Source organism: Bidens hawaiensis, unplaced genomic scaffold (genome assembly GCF_021521415.1).
Source record: "Bidens hawaiensis isolate Kalapana, Puna unplaced genomic scaffold, B.hawaiensis_p1.1 tig00001685_1, whole genome shotgun sequence".
Taxonomy (NCBI): domain Eukaryota; kingdom Viridiplantae; phylum Streptophyta; class Magnoliopsida; order Asterales; family Asteraceae; genus Bidens; species Bidens hawaiensis.
Window position 1 is genome coordinate 349,564 of NW_027491095.1, and position 19,056 is coordinate 368,619.

Consider the following 19,056-nt stretch of genomic DNA (forward strand, 5'->3'; position numbering starts at 1 on the left):
TACCGGGATCATTCATGTTGTTGCATGCCTCGTAATCAACGCCCACAACTACTGCATAAATCCGTTAAAACTAAAAAAAATGTTATAATATCATACACATAAAACTTAATAAAAACTCCTAACTAATAAAAAAGACAAAATTTAACATATATTTATTTAATACTTAAATGAAGTAAAATGTAAAAAGTAAAAGTAGCAAGTGTAGAATTGAGTACATCTAAAATCTCAAAGGGACAGTAAAAAAACATATGAAAGGTACTCTAGACCTAACATTGGCAAACCAAATTAACATTTATTAAAATTTGCAATTATGACTTCTTATACTCTAAACAAACGGCCAGAATTAATTCTTTGAGAAAAAACATTTTTAAATTTTAATCAGTTAATAAAACTTAGTCCAAAATTCCAAAATATCTATTATATCTACCTATATTAAAGCAAGGTGCACCAAGTTAAGTAACTTACTGAACTCACTGATCCCACACATTTACCTTCACCATGAAAACCCTTCCTGAACCCATTACTGACCTATTATTGGACCACCACGAACCACCACCACCACCTGTTGTAACAAAACGCTTATTCATCAATATTGTTTTGTCGTGTGTCACCTTTGTGTCTTTGTTTTTCATTGTTTTTAACCAACAAAACTCCACCAATTCACCACCGCTAGATAAATCGTCCCGGCAATACTCCATTCCCGATCGCCTGACGTGGCAACGTACAGCTTTCCATTTCCAGCCAGCCAAGAATTTCATTTACGGTACGATTATTATCCCATCATATTCGATACGTTTTCGCAGTTTTAGACGTTTCTAATATGTTTTTCCCGTTGATTGTTTCATGATTGTGGTAACGTACATCTCTGGACGCTATAATATTCTTCAGATCCCAATGGTATGTAATATTATGTTACATTCGGAAAATATCAAAATGTCTACTTAATCAGTCAACGTCGACAAAATGTTCATTTGACCATTTAATTCACCAAATGTCCGGTACCTTAAAAACCGTCAACGTTTTTAATCATTACTCGACATGATTTTTAACTTACCTGTTTCGATCACTTATCCAAAAAATCATGTTTGGAAGCCATAATAATCTCTCAGGGAGCAAAAGTAAATATAGTCAGAAGCCATAATAAATCTCGTCATAAACCAAAACAAATATCGTCATGCGCCAAAATAATCTTGTCGGATGCCTAAACAATCCCGTAAGATCCTACAATTAAAAAAACTAGAAACCGGCGTTTTTATGACGCGTGACAAAATCTGGTTGGTTAAAAATCCCGTCGACTAGTGATAAAAAGGTGATCAGGTCGACGAGTTTAAGGTGGACATTTTAAAAATTGGTTGGTCAAATAGAACTCAACATTGACCGTTCAAATGAACATTTTGATCTCTTTAATTTATTATTGTTGTTGTTGTTATTATTATAATTATTATTAATAATGTTTAAATATTTAGGTCCATTGTTTCACATGGGTTGGTACCATTTGTTTTATCAATTTAATCCTTACGCGCCCGTTTGGGGCCATATGTCGTGGGGTCACGCGGTGTCGAAAGACATGGTTAACTGGTTCGAGCTACCAGTGGCTATGGTTCCAACCGAGTGGTATGACATCGAGGGTGTGTTATCGGGGTCCACCACAGTATTGCCCAATGGGCAGATCTTTGCATTGTATACTGGGAACGCTAATGATTTTTCCCAGTTACAATGCAAAGCTGTACCGGTGAACTTATCTGACCCGCTCCTTGTTGAGTGGGTTAAATATGACGGTAACCCAATCCTATACACTCCACCAGGGATTGGGTTAAAGGATTATCGGGACCCGTCAACGGTCTGGACGGGTCCTGATGGGAAACATAGGATGATTATGGGATCTAAACGTGGCAATACCGGGCTTGTGCTCGTTTACTATACGACGGATTACACGAACTACGTGTTGAAAGATGAGCCGTTGCACGCGGTTCCTGATACTGATATGTGGGAATGTGTTGACTTTTACCCGGTTTCATTAACCAATGATAGCGCGCTTGATATGACGGCTTACGGGTCGGGTATTAAACATGTGATTAAAGAAAGTTGGGAGGGACATGGAATGGATTGGTATTCTATTGGGACGTATGACGCGATAAACGACAAATGGACTCCTAATAACCCGGAATTAGATGTTGGTATCGGATTGCGGTGCGATTACGGGAAGTCTTTTGCATCAAAGAGTCTTTATGACCCGGTGAAGAAAAGGAGGGTCACTTGGGCTTATGTTGGAGAATCAGATTCTGATTATCTTGACGTATTAAGAGGATGGGCTACTCTTTATGTATGTTACATTCTAATTTATTTGAATTTGACCCTTTTTAGTTTTAAAATAACAAATGATCTAATGTCTAGAAAATATTAACAGAATGTTGCAAGAACCATTGTACTAGATAGAAAAACTGGAACCCATTTACTTCATTGGCCCGTAGAAGAAATCGAGAGTTTGAGATACAACGGTCGGGAGTTTGAAGAGATCGAGCTAGAGCCCGGTTCAATCGTTCCACTCGACATAGGCACGGCTACACAGGTTCTAATGTTTTATACTTTTTATTATAAGCTATTATATAATGTAACATGTTATAAAATTTCCGGTGGAGTGCTATGTTGAGAAAATAGTAACATAACATGTGCGGATTGTAGTTGGACATAGTTGCAACATTTGAGGTGGATCAAGACGCATTGGAAGTGACAAGTGGAACCGATGATATATATAAGTGCACCACAAGCTCGGGTGCAGTTGAAAGGGGAAGTTTGGGACCGTTTGGTATTGCAGTTCTGGCCGATGGAACCCTTTCAGAGTTAACTCCGGTTTATTTCTACATTGCTAAAAATGCTAGTGGAGGTATTTCAACGCATTTTTGTACCGATAAGCTAAGGTAACATAAACATAAATTTCCATACGCAAGTACTTTTATTTTTCGATATTAAGTTGAATCATGAATGATTTCAAATTGGAAAATGTAATTTCAGATCAACATTGGATTATGATAAGGAGAGAGTGGTGTATGGGAGCACTGTCCCTGTTTTAGATGATGAAGAACTCACAATGAGAATATTGGTAAGTAAAAGTTTATTTATTTTTTCTTCTTTTACTTTATAACATAAATGATGAGAACTAAATTATATATGCTTTTATATAAATTAAAAAGGTGGATCATTCGATAGTGGAGGCGTTTGCGCAAGGAGGAAGGACGGTTATAACATCAAGGGTGTATCCGACAAAGGCAATATACGAAGATGCGAAGTTGTTCTTATTCAACAATGCCACGGGTACGGGTGTGAAGGCGTCTCTTAAGATTTGGCAAATGGCTCCGGCCAATATTCTTCCATACCCTTTTTAGTTACGTAATATTATTTTCTATTTATTATTGTTAATGTATTCTAAACGTTATTATTTTTCATATACATTAATTTCTATTGCGGTTTGATATTAAATTAGGTTTTTACCTGGCGCGATGCGTGTCGGGCTTGTTTTGTGTTTGATAAGTCTTATTACCCACCGTGATACGGATAATAAGAAACTGCGACTTATGATTAGTATTGTTTAGCTCCGAAACATTGCATTAATTGATAACATAACAATGAAAAAAAATTACTTATTCTTTTAAATACAATTTCTAATGAACTTTGCAACAAAATTAACCAAACAAATCATTACTTTACGTTATTTGGTATATATGAAAAAATGAATTCAATACAAATGACAGGTACTCTTGTCTAAAGAAAACTACCATAATAAAAGACCTGGTAACAGCGGCAGTCGATGGTGATGATTAGGTGGTGGTGGTCGTGGCAACGATGTTGCTAATGGCCAGGTGGTTGTGGTGTAAAGAAAGTAGGGTGAAAGAGAGAATGTAAGAAAATATGGAGTGCGAATGAATGTTTTTTATGTGCTTAGGAAATAAGGTTCCTTATTAAATCATTGATTCGATTCCATTGATCAATCAAACACCTATTTTTCATTCAATCAAAATGGTTCATCCCACTCTGTTTGATAGTCATGCGCACAAAATGCTACACAAAAGTTAATTTATATGTTTAAAAAAATAAGTTAATATATAATATATTTGAACTTGTTGTAAGTTTAATAAAGAGAGAAATATGTGTGAACGAAATACCTCTCATGTAGGGCAAAAGTGAGAGGTTTTATTTTAGTTGAACGACGTTTGTCAGTTTGACTGAAATCACAAACTAAAACTTCAATGACTTAAATTATTAAGGATTTAATGAATGGAATAAAATAGTTAAAATCAACCAACCAGATTATCAAAATATTATAAAGATATCAAGTTAAGAATTGTAAAAAAAAACTTTAGAATTATCACTCTTTTAGTCTTTTATAATTGATGAATAAAAGGTTGGTCCAAAATATTTACTTATATAATGAAAGCAAGGTGCACCAACTTAAGTGAACTCCTGAACTCAGTCACATTTACCTTCACCATGAAACACCTTCCAGAACCCTTTACCAGCCTATTGTTGGACCACCACCGCCTGTTGAGAGTGAGACAAATCCCATATTCATCATTGTTATGTCCTGTATCATCATCTTGATCTCTATGTTTTTCAACGGACAATATTCCAACAATTCACCATCATTCAGGCAGTATTCCCTTGCCGATCGCTTGACGTGGCAACGAACAGCTTTCCATTTCCAACCCGCCAAGAATTTCCTTTTCGGTACCATAATTATCCGATCAAATTCGATACGTTTTCGATATTTTAGACATTTCTAATTTGTTTTGTTTTTCCCGTTAATTGTTTCATGATTATGGTTAATGTGCATCACTGGACGCTATATTCTTCAGATCCTAATGGTATGTAATAATATATTATGTTACATTTGGAAAATAATCATATGTTATAATTAATTTATGAGAAAGTATCCAAAATGTACATTTGTTAAGCCAATGTCAGAAATGTCGTGACAAATCAATTCCTAGAATGTTCACCCTAAAAATCATTGACTTTTTTAATCATTAACCGACACGATTTTTAACAAACTAGATTCAGTCACTTGTCAAACAAATAAAAAAATCTTGTCAGATGTTAAAATAAATCTTGTTGGACATGTAACTAATCCCGTCGGCTTCGACGATAAAAAAAATCTAGCGACTCGACAATGTTATGACGCGTGACAGAATCTGGTTGGTTAAATATCTCGTCGAGTAATGGTTAAAAGTGTTTGGGTCGATGGATTTTAGGGGTGAACATGTTGAGAATTTGTTACTCAAATGGACATTTTGTTGATGTTGACCAGTCAAATGGGTGCCTTGGTCATTGTCCTTTAATTTATTATTGTTATTATCATAAATAATGGTTAAATTTTTTAGGTATGTTGTTTCACATCGGTTGGTATCATTTGTTCTATCAATGTAATCCTTACGCGCCGGTTTGGGGCAATATGTCATGGGGTCACGCGGTGTCGAAAGACATGGTTAACTGGTTTGAGCTACCAATGGCTATGGTGCCGACCGAATGGTACGATATTGAGGGCGTGTTATCCGGGTCCACCACAGTCCTTCCCAACGGGCAAATCTTTGCATTGTATACCGGGAACGCTAATGATTTTTCTCAGTTACAATGCAAAGCAGTACCCGTGAACTTATCTGACCCACTCCTTGTTGAGTGGGTTAAATATGACGGTAACCCAATCCTGTACACTCCACCAGGGATTGGGTTAAAGGATTATCGGGACCCGTCAACGGTCTGGACGGGTCCTGATGGGAAACATAGGATGATTATGGGATCTAAACGTGGCAATACCGGGCTTGTGCTCGTTTACTATACGACGGATTACACGAACTACGTGTTGAAAGATGAGCCGTTGCACGCGGTTCCTGATACCGACATGTGGGAATGTGTTGACTTTTACCCGGTTTCGTTGACCAACGATAGCGCGTTTGATATTGCGGCCTATGGGTCAGGGATCAAACACGTGATTAAAGAAAGTTGGGAGGGGCGTGCAATGGATTGGTATTCGATCGGGACGTATGACGCGATAAACGACAAATGGACTCCTGATAACCCGGAATTAGATGTTGGTATCGGGTTGCGGTGCGATTACGGAAAGTTTTTTGCATCAAAGAGTCTTTATGACCCGGTGAAGAAAAGGAGGGTCACTTGAGCTTATGTTAATGAATCAGATTCTGTAGACTTGGACATGCTAAGAGGATGGGCTACTGTTTATGTATGTTTTATGCAATATTTCAATTTTATTGACCCTTTTAATTTTAAGATGACAAACGTTCTGATGTTAAGAATATAATTATAGAATGTTCCAAGAACTATTGTACTAGATAGAAAAACTGGGACAAATTTACTTCATTGGCCTGTTGAAGAAATCGAGAGCTTGAGATATAACGGTCGGGAGTTTAAAGAGATCGTACTAGAGCCGGGTTCAATCGTTCCACTCGACATAGGAACAGCCTCACAGGTTCTAATGTTTTATACTTTTATTATAAGTTATAGTTTAATGTAACATGTTATAAAAACTTTTAGTCCAACATTATTTTGAGAAACTAGTAGCATAATATATGTGGATTGTAGTTGGACATAGTTGCAACATTTGAGGTGGATAAAGATGCATTGAAAGCGACAAGTGGAACCGATGATAAATATAATTGTACTACGAGCTCGGGTGCAGCCAAAAGGGGAAGTTTGGGACCTTTTGGTATTGTGGTTCTAGCTGATGGAACCCTTTCGGAGTTAACTCCAGTTTATTTCTACATTGCTAAAACTGCTAGTGTGGGCGTGTTAACGCATTTTTGTACAGATAAGCTAAGGTAACATAAACGAAAATTTCCATATGCGAGTTTTTTTTTTTCAATATTAAATTGAATTAGTTAATTCTAAATTGGAAAATATAATTACAGGTCAACGTTGGATTATGATAGAGAGAAAGTGGTGTATGGAAGCAGTGTTCCTGTTTTAGATGATGAAGAACTCACAATGAGAGTATTGGTAAGTAAAATTTGTATTTTTTTCTTGTACATAAAATTTTACTTTATGATATGAAAAATGAGAATATTATATATTCTTTTATTTAAATGAAAAAGGTGGATCATTCGATAGAGGAGGGGTTTGCACAAGGAGGAAGGACGGTTATAACATCAAGGGTGTATCCAACGAAGGCAATATACAAAGATGCGAAGTTGTTCTTATTCAACAATTCCACGGGTATGAGGGTGAAGGTATCTCTCAAGATTTGGCAAATGGCTCCGGCCAAAATCCTTCCATACCCTTTTTAGTTACACTCTTATTTTATATTTATGACTGTGCATGTATTCTAAACCTTATAATTTTAATAAATATTAATTCCTATTGTGTATGTATTCTAAACCTTGTATAGGCCTCTAGGCCCTCTACAAGTCGTATAAGACCTGAATCGTGTCACTTTGTGTCATCATGTTTCAAGTTTTGTTTCTGGTTGCTACGTATAGCTCTTTAGAAATGGTATAGAAGTGCACTGCTCGTATAGACACAAATTTATAATGCTAACTGATTCTATACCAGTTGTTTAAATCCTATAATATTCATATAGGTTTTGTGTTGTGTCAGGCTCTATACACGCTGCTAAAGCCCTATATAGGCCGCAAAAAGTTTGGTATATTTATTAGTCACGCGTAGCATATACAAGCTACCCCGTGCTTTACACTTTTTTGTAGCCCCCTTTAAAAGGCTTGGTTTATACACACACCAGGTAGGTTATTCAAATACCATGAGAGCCTATACGACTCGTATATGGGCTATATGAGTCGTATAGGCGCATAGTTACGCCATTTTATGTTAAGGAGTGTCAGGTCTTGTTCCCTTGTACCGCATAGCCCATATACGAGCCGTATAGGGCATACGACTCGTATAGAGGCTATTTGACTCGTATAGGCTTTTGTTATTACTATAAAATTACAACATATTAAAAATAACATCCGAGTTAAATTAATGTAGTAGACTAAAATACCCTCCTTCCTAGCCTTTTTAGAAAAATTAAACTTCTTATTTGAACATTTCTCTTTTAACTTTATACTATAAAAGTTGAGAACTAAATTATATTTTTTTTGTATAAATAAGAAAGGTGGATCATTCGATAGTGGAGGGGTTTGCACGAGGAGGAAGGACGGTTATAACATCAAGGGTGTATCCGACGAAGGCAATATACGAAGATGCGAAGTTGTTCTTATTCAACAATGCCACGAGCACGAGTGTAAAGGCGTCTCTCAAGATTTGGCAAATGGCTCCGGCCAAAATTCTTCCATACCCTTTTTAGTTACACACTCTTATTTTATATTTATGATTGTGCATGTATTCTAAACCTTATAATTTTCATAAATATTAATTCCTATTGTGTATGTATTTTAAACCTTGTATAGGCCTCTAGGCCCTCTACGAGTCGTATAGGACCTGAATCGTGTCAGTTTGTGTCATCATGTTTCAAGTTTTGTTTATAGTGCCTCATATAGCTTTATACAAACAATATAGAAGTATACCGCTCATATAGACACAAATTTATAATGCTAACTGATTCTATATCGGTTGTTTAAATCCGTTAGTATTCATATAGGTTTTGTGTTATGTCAGGCTCTATACGCGTTGTTAAAGTCCTATGTAAGCCACAAAAAGCTCTATATACTTAATAGTCATGTGTATCCTATGCGGTAACACCATTAAAAACCCGTTGAAATGACATAAACCACCTTTTTTCCTTTCCCGCCATGAGATCCATCTATCTCACAACCCTATCTTGTTCTTCTTTCCACCCCAAAACCCCCAATTCACCCCAAAACCCTAACCAAAAACCATTCAATTCTCACCATGAAACCGAAAGAGGCTTCCGATTCCAAACCGGTAACACCTTCTTCCGCCACGAAAGCGCCACCGGCCGGGACCTAGGCGTCCTCGCCGCCGCTCTATACAAAAAATCAAATAATTACCTCCGAGTCCTCGACGCGATGTGCGGTTGCGGAATTCGATCGCTTCGGTACTTAGCTGAGGCCAAGGCTGATTTTGTATTGGCTAACGATGCGAATGAGGAGTGTAACGGTGTAATTGTGTCGAATTTGTTGAGTGTTTCGAGTGAGGATGAGCGGAGGTGGAAGGTGAGTCATGCGGTCGCGAACCGAGTGCTTGCGGAGAGATATGTGGAGAGGGATTTGTTTGATTGCGTTGATGTTGATTCGTTTGGGAGTGATTCGAGTTTTTTTAGATTAGCGTTTGATACTGTGAAGTTAGGCGGATTGCTTTATGTTACGTCGACTGACGGCTTTTCCTCCGGCGGCCATCGGCCTAACCAGTGAGTTTTTAATAATGATGCTTGATGTTTGATAGGTAGGTTTGGAAAATGGAATAGCTGGAAGTTCGTTTATGGTCGTTAATATAATAAGCGAACTGAAATGATTTTTTTTATATAGTTAAATGAACTAACTTGGAATGAACACACGTCTCGTTCGCTCGTTTATCTTTGTGAATGTTCATTTATGTTCGTTTGTGTATATGTTCATTTAAAATAATCGCTCATTACAGCTAGTCTAATTCTATGAAATGAAAGTATCACCTCTTGCAATTTAGTCTAGTCATATTATTATTTAGGCTCAACAAATTGATGTTAACGTCTACTTATTATTAATATTCACTCGGTTTTGTTTGTTTATGTATGTTCATATGTTTGTGTTCTTTTATGTTTGTGAACCATTCGTTTATACTATTAACAAACGAACGCGAACATGCTCATTTTCATAATAAACAAACGCGAACGAGAACACACTGTTTGTTCAATTATTTGTGTATGATCGTTTGTTCGGTAAAAGTTAAATGAACGAGCATGTCTCGTTCGTGTTCGTTTGGTTCGTTCACAAGCATATTCGAAATGCATCTTGACAAATTTATGACGGTTTTTTATTGTTTAGTTCTCTAGCAACATACGGAGCGTATATCCAACCTCTTCCATACTCAAATGAAATCGGCTTGAGGATGCTTATAGGTGGAGCAATGCGGGAAGCTTCGGTTTTGGGATATTACGTTTCACCACTTTTCTCATATTATTCGTATCACGGCCCTGTATTTAGAGTATTGTTACGCCTTAACCGTGGAAAATCGCCACATGGCATGTACTGTTGGTTACAGTTTGTTGATTTATTCTACTTTACATTATAAAAGTTTCATAAAAGCTTACTAATTATGTTTCTAAATATGTTTTTGTATCAGTCATTATAGGTTTATTTGCTACTGTGAGTCATGTGGACACTCGCAACCTATTTGTTGGGATAAACTTGGTCATATTAAGTGCCCTTGTGGATCAGATGTATGGTTTTCAAGTTTATTATTTGTGTTATTTTAGATCATTAGTTTCCTTATATGGTATAATATTATATGATGTTACAGGTGCCTGGTTCACTTATAGTTTCTGGGCCTCTATGGACCGGCCCTCTTCATTGTGCATCATATCTTGCAGAAATGCACGCTTTGGCGGGAGAATGGGGGTGGTTGGGGGATGGAGTGAAAAATGATCTTGATAAATTATTATGTCGGATGATTGATGAAAGTGATCCCAATTTACTATTTGGTTACATCCAACTTGATGAGGTCATTATGTTTTTTATATTTGTAGCAGCTAACAACGTTATTTTCTTAGTTTTGTAAGTTGCAGGATATAATGCTTTTCATATGTGTAACAGATAGCAAGTCGAGCCAAGGTCAATTCTCCTCGTCTCGTGACAATAATGGGTGCCATCCAGAAGGTAGTTTCTGACTTCTGAGAGATTTTTGCATATTGTTATTTATCTTGTTTTTTATATTTACTATTTATAAGATGCTTGCAAAATTGTTATTTTAGGAGGGTTATAGTGTTAGTAGATCACATATTGCCAACAATGCAATCAAGACAAATTGTCCCATGTCAGAGTGTATTAGGATCGCGAAAGAAATCCAGAAGGCCTGAGTTAGAAAAGGTAGATCAGTTTTGTTAGATACTGATAATGTTAGTAAGCTTATTTTCAGTTGAACACTATCCAAATGTTCTTCAATTGATTGATAATGTCTAGCAGTTTTGTACTACATGATCATTAAATTGGATCATGAACCAGGTATTAGTGTATCTAATAGCTTGTGCAAGTTAACAAAACTAAATTCTTATACCAATTAATATTGTTTGTATAGGTTAAGGATTTTTAGGGATAAATGAATACTTTAGGGCGTTTATTTACCTTATTCTGGTCACAAACAACAATGGTACTTTCTTTCCATACTTATAGTATTATTATTATTATTATTTTATTTTTTTTACTGTTGAATTTTGATTTCCTTATATTGCCACATACGTATGTATTCTAGAGCTGAGGGTCTCTCCTAAAGCCACCTCTTTATTCCTTTGGATAGAGGTACGGTGTGCCTACATCCCACCCTCCCCAGACCCTACTTATAGCTTTGCTGTTGGTGGGACTCCACTGGGTATGATTGATTGATTGATTGATTGTATTGGTTATATTTGACATCAGACATTCCTTGTGGGAAGTTCGCGGGAGTTCTTTTATTTAACAAAGACAAAGTTCGCCAGACGTAATATTTGAGATGTCCAGATGAGATGTCCGGCGAGAAGTTCGTTTATTTAACAAAGACAAAAGTACGAAAAAACATCTTTCATGTTTGAATTTTTTACGTTTAATTTGTGTTTCACTTTTCATCATTTATGGCCAACTCTGTTGGTGTTTTAAGTTAAATCAGGGCATGTGATTAACATATGAGGGCAAAACCGTATATTTAACATTTTAGGTCTAATATGATTATTCTAGTTCTATGAAGTTAAAATATCATGGATTACAATTTAGTTTCGTTTTATTGATTTTTTAGATGCAACTGATTGATGTTCATGCTTACTTTTAACTGGTCTTTGCTTAATTATGTTTGTTCATCTGTGCTTAGCGTTGAAAATTTAATGAAGTTATTAAATGAGACTTCTCATGTAGTGAATTAAATACTAAATTTCGAGTAGAGTGTTTTATGTCACTTGATTAGAGATTTTTTCGTGTCTAATTAAAGTAGAGGCGTGAAATATGTTTTAAGGGACATGTGTTAAACAAGAATCCTCAGCAACAGTTTGTTTATTCTTATAGCGAGGAATCGTATAAGACGCAGTTTTAAGTTATCGTCAAAGACAAAGCGAAAGATTATAGGTGAATTCGTGATTCAAGTTCTTGTTTGAGACAAAGTTGCAGTCAAGATCGAATCGGAAGATTACTCATTGGATTGAATTATTTAGATATCTTATAAAGTTATTTACCGTTTTGTTTATGTGTTTGTTAAACAGTAGCGTATTATAAATTTCCCAAAATGATAAAGAGAATATCTTTCGTTTGTTAAAAGTGACCCGCAATTTCCACACTAAGTTGTGTAATGCTTGGCGTTCATCAACCGTTAGTTTATAAATTTGTAACAATCAAATACGAAGAAATACGTTTATTTTCTTAATAAACGAGCACGAGTAATAAAAATAAAACCCTGTTTAGTTACTTAACCCGGTTTTAAAAGTGAAATTTTAAATTGGGAAATGAGACTGGCGAGTCCACAGCACGCGCATAAGTTATTGTGGGAATAGTTTGTCAAGAATGGAAAGAGCCACCGTGTCAAACCCTTTTTAGTTTGGAAAGACAATTCTAATTGCTGAAAACTCCTTCAACTATTAAGTTTGCTCCATGAAGACACCATCACTCTTTTCGTTGTATTTCAACGTTTCATACTTGTCCAAATAACACATCATAGGTAGATAATAGAGGCGTCCATGCCCCGTACAAACGGGTTGACGCAATTGTGGGCTGAATTAGTAACAGTTTCAGTAAACTTTCGATTTAATGGTTTAAAAATTCGGTTTTGGAACTAATGAGTCAACATGTAGGGATTATGACTTCGGCATGGAACAACAGGATGTGTAATGTGTTGCACAAATAACAGACAATTACGCACATTACATTTTTATAACATATATAAACGTTTTATATTTTAGTTCGAAAGAAGTATATTTTACATTTCTAAAGTCTAAACTATTGTGAAACTCAGATATACATTTTACTAGTTACTTGATTAGTAGGTAAAGTATCGCAAATGACACCATATTCAATTGGCAATTGTAACTAGGGGTGAGCATGAATCAAATAAGACCTATCAAACCTGAACCGATCATACATGTTTAGAATATCATAGGGTCGGTTCCTGTGGTTCAACAAATACCAAAAAGTCAGGTCCGGGTTTGACCTAACTTTTAAGAAGGTTACCCACAAAAGTGCAAAACCATTTACTTTGTATAAAAGGTTTACGTTGTCATGCACCTTTACTTTACGATTGCATTAAGCAATCCAAGAAATTCATTACTTAAATATATTTGTTCAATCTTGTGTTTATATGTTACGCATTATATACTCAATTTAATAGGCCTGTCTTGTCTTTATAAATCATTTAAGAACTCATGTATAGTTATAACTGATCCAACATAAGCCCAAATTGGATTGCCACATAAACCCGTTGAAATCATTAACCAATTAATTTACTTGGCCCCAATGTCGATTCCCAGTTTCATAAGGTTCCAAGACAAAACATGTCATCCATTCCCATTTCATGTTCTTTCATAAAGCCCAAACATCTTGTTTAAATGCACAAATCGGTTCCTATACCAATAAACAGTTCCAAAACCCTGTAAACCCGCCTAGAACCGAATCAAGAATTAACAGTAGGCTCACTTCCCATGTCTAGTCTTTACCATTTTCTAAGCCCGGGTCAATTTTGACAAATAAGACCCCGTTGATGACCCCTAATTGAAACAAAATATAAAGTGCAAAACAAAGAAAACAAAACTTGAGGCCCTTAGGTGCAATAAAACTGTATGCCGGCTGGTCAATAATCCTGATGAACAAATTAAGCCGAACGTATCAATTCAACGCAGACAGGCACATACAATCCTACCCTAACAACCAATCAAACCATAAGGTTCTCGAATTTATCACCGGTATGATAATAATAATAATAATAATTTCTACTATACATACAGGTAATAACCTTTTTTACTGCTAACTGATTTTGTTTTTGGCAGTGAAATCGTGACGTGTTTCTATGGAGGATTCACAGGATGCTTGCGATCACGCTGATAGAGATAATAATATTAATAATAGTAGTATGTGTTCAACATCCACAAGTTCCGGTTACCGGTTATTTGATCGGCAGTCAACAATTCATCAGTTGATGGGCGGCGGAAAAGGTATAACTGTAACCTAATTATTATTATTATTAATTATTTTCACTATAAGTATATCTTCAATCAAAGTTGTTAGTAAGTATTTGTAATTATTAGAATTATTGATTAGTGATTCTATAAGCAATCAAGCTTGATTTAGTTATGAAAGAGTACTTCATTGTTAATTGATGAATTTATTGCACAAGTGTTTTGATTTACGCGGCCATAGTTAGGGATGTAAACGAACCGAACAAGGCCTTGTTCGGGTTCACGAACAACTAATTAAACGGAATTTCTTCTTCGTGTTCGTTCATTAAGGAAATGAACTTGTTTGTGAATGGTTTCACGAACACAAACACTGTTTTATTTGATTTGGTTCGGTCCGGCTACCAAGGTTGTGTTGGTGACATTTACATTCATATGTTAATTTTAAATATTTATTAATCACATAATACTTATGTACTTTCGTTTTATAGTTAATAGTTTTGCTTAAATCTATATGATAAGATTTAAAAAGGTCATTAACATTAACGAGCATAAACAGATACATTATCTAACGCTCAAGAAAACAATTGAATGAACACAGCCTCTGTTCGTGTTTATTCATTTAGTTAATCAAATAAAATTCCTTGTTCATGTTCGTTTATTTATAAACGAACGAACTTAAATGAACTTCCCATAAAACAGTTTAGGAACAGGTCGCCTAACTTTTGGTTCGTTTACCACCCTAGCCGAAGTCAATTTTATTGAATCCGTTAGGTTTAGCTGGTAATTCTGTATGCATATTGTCTACAAATTCAGAATTTAAAGTAAATTTATCTGGATTTGTAGCGAATTGTTGGGTCATCGAATTCACTATATTGGAATCTGATTTGGGGATTTTCTTAACATTTTGTGATCTGCTGTTAATGATGTTTAGTGGTATCTTTGTTAAAAATATGATTTGGTTCTTTTTTTTTATTCTTAGCGGCCGATGTGCTGTTGTGGAAGAGGCGCCGTATCTCATTCGGCATAATTATTGTTGCAACTGTTGCGTGGCTAATATTTGAGCGATCGGGATTATCATTTTTAACAGTCTGCTCCAATGTTCTGCTGTTCTTGATCGTACTGCGGTTTCTACATGTCAATTATGCTTCTTTAAGGAATAAGTAAGCATACTTTCAAGTGTTACCTTCATACATTGTAATATGATTACATAATAAGTTAATCTTTTTACATTTATAATCGTGCAGACAGATTCAAACATTGCCTGAACTGGTGTTATCCGAGGAAATGGTCAACTATGCTGCTGCATCTTTTCGGATCAAAGTCAACTATCTTTTACTTATGGCTCATGATATAACCCTTGGCAAGGACTTCAAGCTCTTTTTCATGGTTCGTTAAGCGTTATTCAATATTCATTTCATGGCTCTGAATGTTATTTTGATTGGATTTCAATAATATGTTTTATGAATCAAACATGCAGGTAGTGGGATTTCTGTGGTTGTTATCTGTTTTAGGCAGTTTCATATCTTTCTTCACGTTTGCGTATATAGGTATACACATCATTTTCCATGATATAAAAATCGATTCCAATGTTTATTTCTAATATGTTTTGGGATTGCAATTTGCTATCAGGAACGATTCTTGCAGTGACACTACCTGCGTTGTACAATAGATACGACGAACAAGTGGACCGATATGCGGGTACAATCCACAGAAGCTTTTCAAGACATTATAAGATAGTCCGACGAGAATGTTATGAACAGGATTCCTCGTACTGTTGTGCCCAAGGAGAAACCAATGTGAAGTTGTAAAATATATTAATTTGTAGGACCTTCTTCCATGGAGTTAGGTGATTTTAATTTGTACACCAGAACAAGTCTTATAGTATTATTATTATTATTATCAAAATTCTTTCTGAATGAAATAATTTAGGATGTTTTACGCGTAAACACCGTAGATAGTCCAACTAATGTTGTTTTATAAGGCCTAAACCGTAATTAAGTTATAATTTTTATAATTGTATGTAATGCTGTATATTATGATTTTTTAGAGAGTAATATATCAGAAATGTTAACGATACCTATCATGTAAGATTCTGTTAATATAATTTGATAGTGACTAACATTTAGGTAAGATCACACCCACCATAAAGACATCCATGAGCACATGGCTTGTTAGATTTCATTTATTAACCATTTATTAAGGGTGTCTACTTGTCAAAAATTGTTTTTCTTAAGACTAACTTGAACCTGTCACTTGAAAACAAAAGAAACCGAATAAATTTTAGGTAGAATTTATTTTTGTTTAATTAAACAAGTCAATCTAAATAAAAGGATCCAATTATAATAGAGAGGTGAACAAGCAGGCAACAAGCTTCGCCGCCACCCCCTTTTGAATGTCAAAATTTTAGGTAGAATTTAGTCACGTTATTACATCATTATTAGTTTTATATATAAACTATGAAAAACGCATAAACATTTCTCTTTAAATGTGATGCATAGATAACCATTTACTAAAGACCTTGTTAGTTGTAACTCGGTGGTATCAAGGTGACAAGGTGGCCTAAGGAATGTTTACTAAGGATATTTACCAACTTCATCGCTCATTAAAACTACCATTGTTCTAACTCTTGTGTTGGCAACATATGTTCATCTTCTAATTACATGAACGATGTTCTAGCTCTGTTTCGCTTTCAGAGCTACCGCTATGGTTTTTGAAATTCGCCACTTATTATCATTTTTGAGTTATAATTTAGAAACATTAATTATCAATCGACTATCGAGTACTTTAACTAAGTTATGCATAAAACCACTTCATTGCTCTTTTGCACCAAAATGAGTCCAAATCTGTGTTCCAACTTATTGTTTCTTTTTTTACCACTTGACCGCTACTAACGAAAATTCTTGGATCATTTATCGAATATCTAGTTCTTTACTCGAAATTAGCTACGTAATAAATAATAAATGCGTGTTTATATAGAGAGTCACACAGTTATGTGTTTTAATAGAAGAAAGAGTAAAGCAATACCAATTTTGCACTTTAATATAGGTTTCAAGAAGAGATTACAAACCTCCACATATACATATGAGATGTTCAAAATCCAGATAAGGAATACTACCCTTTCACAAGGACAAAAGGGTACATAATAACACTATTTTTAGATACAGTTCTAAGCGGGTGCTAACTAACCACCTCAGCAATAGAGCCACCCCACCCCAAACCTATGGCAATAATAATAATAAGCCATATACAAATATATGATTTTAAGACTTTAATTTTAGTATCTAAAATTTTAAAATCCAAATTTTAACCTTTTCTCGTTTGTTTTAAACAAGTAAAGATTAAAATTGCCCCCCTTGATAGGTCTGACCAAACTGCCAAGTAGACGGTGCCACGTTGTAGCTAGTGATAGTTTTTCCATCACTGGTTGTCACTTGAAAAGAAAGAGGTTGCCCATTAAGGTAAGAGTTGCTTTGCCAGTTTTGCCCCCAGTTCCTTGACATAGGTTGCCACCCGGTTTTAGACCCCTTGATTGAAACCGAATGGACATCCCCTGCACCTCCGACGTTGGTGATCAAAACCAAGTTGAAGTAGGAGTGACCATTTATTGTAAACCTCACTCCTCCTTTCTTAACACAAGGCACCCTAGATAAAAGCAAATCATTATTACTACTATTATATATACAACTAAATCATATAACCATATTATATTATGTCGTCTTATATAAATATACCTTTGAAAGGAAACGGGCACAATTCCAGCTCGATATTGTGCAATTTGCAAGAAAGCAGGCTCGGCCAAATCAAAATGTTGGAGAGGAGGGTTGCACCATCCACCGTTGTCATTAGCCTGACCAGGGTTAGGAGGACAAAAATTAGTGGCAGTGACAATGATGGATCCAGGCAAGCACCATTTAGGGTCATCATTGCATCTCATCTCGTAACAAGACCCACAACTCAAGCCATTGTTAAAAAGAGCAGTACTCAACGCAGCAGTGTTGGTACCGTATCCTTGGCTATATAAATTTCCATACCCACAAGCGCCACCTACACACAAGAACAAGAAACTAAATTTATTTACAACATTTATAATTTCATATACGTCTAAGAAGAAATATTTTTGTATAAGTATATATACCCATTGTTCCGGTGGCATCTCCGCCACCATAAAAGGTGGCATGGCCATTTTCCCAACCTCCATAGACAAGACTAAAGGAAGATATAAGCAGAGAAACAATGGTGAGTGTTGACAAGGCCATTGAAAGGAATATGATGTATTGATGTTGGTAGAATGTGGAGAAATGGAGCAACTAAACACTTATTATATAGGGGAAGTTGGAAGCAAGCAAAACATAATTTGGTACCGTATATTAAATTTATAAAAGAATTGAATATTAATTTTTATATATAAAAAATCATTATAGTCAATGGATTACATTAAAACCCTTTAATATCTGAATTCACTATTAAAAGTTAGACAACAGTAGATGAATATATGTCGTTAGTCGTTACATGTGTGTAGATTGTGATTTGTATGGGTGAGTGTATTTAATATTTTTATGACTTTTGTAAGAGAGATGAACATGCAGTTGTTCCAATTGAACTATCAAATTGATGCCCCACCAGCACATGCAGATTTTCAACTGTTTTTTTTCATGTTTGACGACACCCTAATTTAAAAGAAATAAAGAATAATGTATACATTGTTATGAAACTAGCTAAATTAAAGTAATATCGGAATTACGTATATAGGGGAATATGTTTATTTCATTATCATGCGTATCAAATAACAATAACATATGGTAAAAGTGAAACTT

At 35.3% G+C, this 19,056-nt stretch overlaps 3 protein-coding genes and 2 pseudogenes across 5 annotated transcripts; 4 read left to right on the forward strand and 1 right to left on the reverse strand.

Annotated features, from left to right (window-relative positions):
* Nucleotides 1-482: 482 nt before the first annotated feature.
* Nucleotides 483-3,426, forward strand: LOC143592584 (beta-fructofuranosidase, soluble isoenzyme I-like). Its single transcript, XM_077072474.1, has 7 exons — nucleotides 483-763; nucleotides 889-897; nucleotides 1,467-2,323; nucleotides 2,408-2,569; nucleotides 2,683-2,918; nucleotides 3,013-3,100; nucleotides 3,192-3,426. The coding sequence occupies exons 1-7, from the start codon at nucleotides 499-501 to the stop codon at nucleotides 3,381-3,383; spliced, it is 1,809 nt and encodes a 602-aa protein (XP_076928589.1). The 5' UTR covers nucleotides 483-498; the 3' UTR covers nucleotides 3,384-3,426.
* A 1,112-nt stretch (nucleotides 3,427-4,538) lies between these two features.
* On the forward strand, nucleotides 4,539-8,368 carry LOC143592593 (beta-fructofuranosidase, soluble isoenzyme I-like; annotated as a pseudogene). Its single transcript, XR_013145950.1, has 6 exons — nucleotides 4,539-4,722; nucleotides 5,376-6,232; nucleotides 6,317-6,478; nucleotides 6,592-6,827; nucleotides 6,918-7,005; nucleotides 8,117-8,368. The product of XR_013145950.1 is annotated as a beta-fructofuranosidase, soluble isoenzyme I-like (transcript).
* Nucleotides 8,369-8,711: 343 nt separating this feature from the next.
* LOC143590757 (tRNA (guanine(26)-N(2))-dimethyltransferase-like) lies at nucleotides 8,712-11,173 on the forward strand. The gene is made up of 6 exons (XM_077071141.1): nucleotides 8,712-9,331; nucleotides 9,945-10,145; nucleotides 10,243-10,339; nucleotides 10,420-10,620; nucleotides 10,713-10,775; nucleotides 10,871-11,173. The coding sequence occupies exons 1-6, from the start codon at nucleotides 8,754-8,756 to the stop codon at nucleotides 10,973-10,975; spliced, it is 1,245 nt and encodes a 414-aa protein (XP_076927256.1). The 5' UTR covers nucleotides 8,712-8,753; the 3' UTR covers nucleotides 10,976-11,173.
* A 2,855-nt stretch (nucleotides 11,174-14,028) lies between these two features.
* On the forward strand, nucleotides 14,029-16,178 carry LOC143590769 (reticulon-like protein B16; annotated as a pseudogene). Its single transcript, XR_013145543.1, has 5 exons — nucleotides 14,029-14,278; nucleotides 15,222-15,402; nucleotides 15,487-15,628; nucleotides 15,720-15,789; nucleotides 15,872-16,178. The product of XR_013145543.1 is annotated as a reticulon-like protein B16 (transcript).
* A 1,116-nt stretch (nucleotides 16,179-17,294) lies between these two features.
* Nucleotides 17,295-18,565, reverse strand: LOC143592604 (expansin-A8-like). Its single transcript, XM_077072491.1, has 3 exons — nucleotides 18,378-18,565; nucleotides 17,974-18,286; nucleotides 17,295-17,884 (listed from the first exon to the last, which is right to left on the reverse strand). The coding sequence occupies exons 1-3, from the start codon at nucleotides 18,496-18,498 to the stop codon at nucleotides 17,581-17,583; spliced, it is 738 nt and encodes a 245-aa protein (XP_076928606.1). The 5' UTR covers nucleotides 18,499-18,565; the 3' UTR covers nucleotides 17,295-17,580.
* Nucleotides 18,566-19,056: the final 491 nt, after the last annotated feature.

Excerpts from the sequence above, each read along its gene's own strand:
- LOC143592584 (XM_077072474.1), top strand. The coding sequence starts at position 499 with ATGAAAACCCTTCCTGAACCCATTACTGACCTATTATTGGACCACCAC. Across the intron at positions 2,324-2,407 it reads GAGGATGGGCTACTCTTTAT|AATGTTGCAAGAACCATTGT; the intron begins GTATGTTACATT and ends AAATATTAACAG. Across the intron at positions 2,570-2,682 it reads ACATAGGCACGGCTACACAG|TTGGACATAGTTGCAACATT; the intron begins GTTCTAATGTTT and ends TGCGGATTGTAG.
- LOC143592604 (XM_077072491.1), bottom strand. The coding sequence starts at position 18,498 with ATGGCCTTGTCAACACTCACCATTGTTTCTCTGCTTATATCTTCCTTT. Across the intron at positions 18,287-18,377 it reads AGATGCCACCGGAACAATGG|GTGGCGCTTGTGGGTATGGA; the intron begins GTATATATACTT and ends TCTTGTGTGTAG. Across the intron at positions 17,885-17,973 it reads GTGCCCGTTTCCTTTCAAAG|GGTGCCTTGTGTTAAGAAAG; the intron begins GTATATTTATAT and ends GCTTTTATCTAG.
- LOC143590757 (XM_077071141.1), top strand. The coding sequence starts at position 8,754 with ATGAGATCCATCTATCTCACAACCCTATCTTGTTCTTCTTTCCACCCC. Across the intron at positions 10,146-10,242 it reads GGAAAATCGCCACATGGCAT|TCATTATAGGTTTATTTGCT; the intron begins GTACTGTTGGTT and ends TTTTTGTATCAG. Across the intron at positions 10,621-10,712 it reads GTTACATCCAACTTGATGAG|ATAGCAAGTCGAGCCAAGGT; the intron begins GTCATTATGTTT and ends TATGTGTAACAG.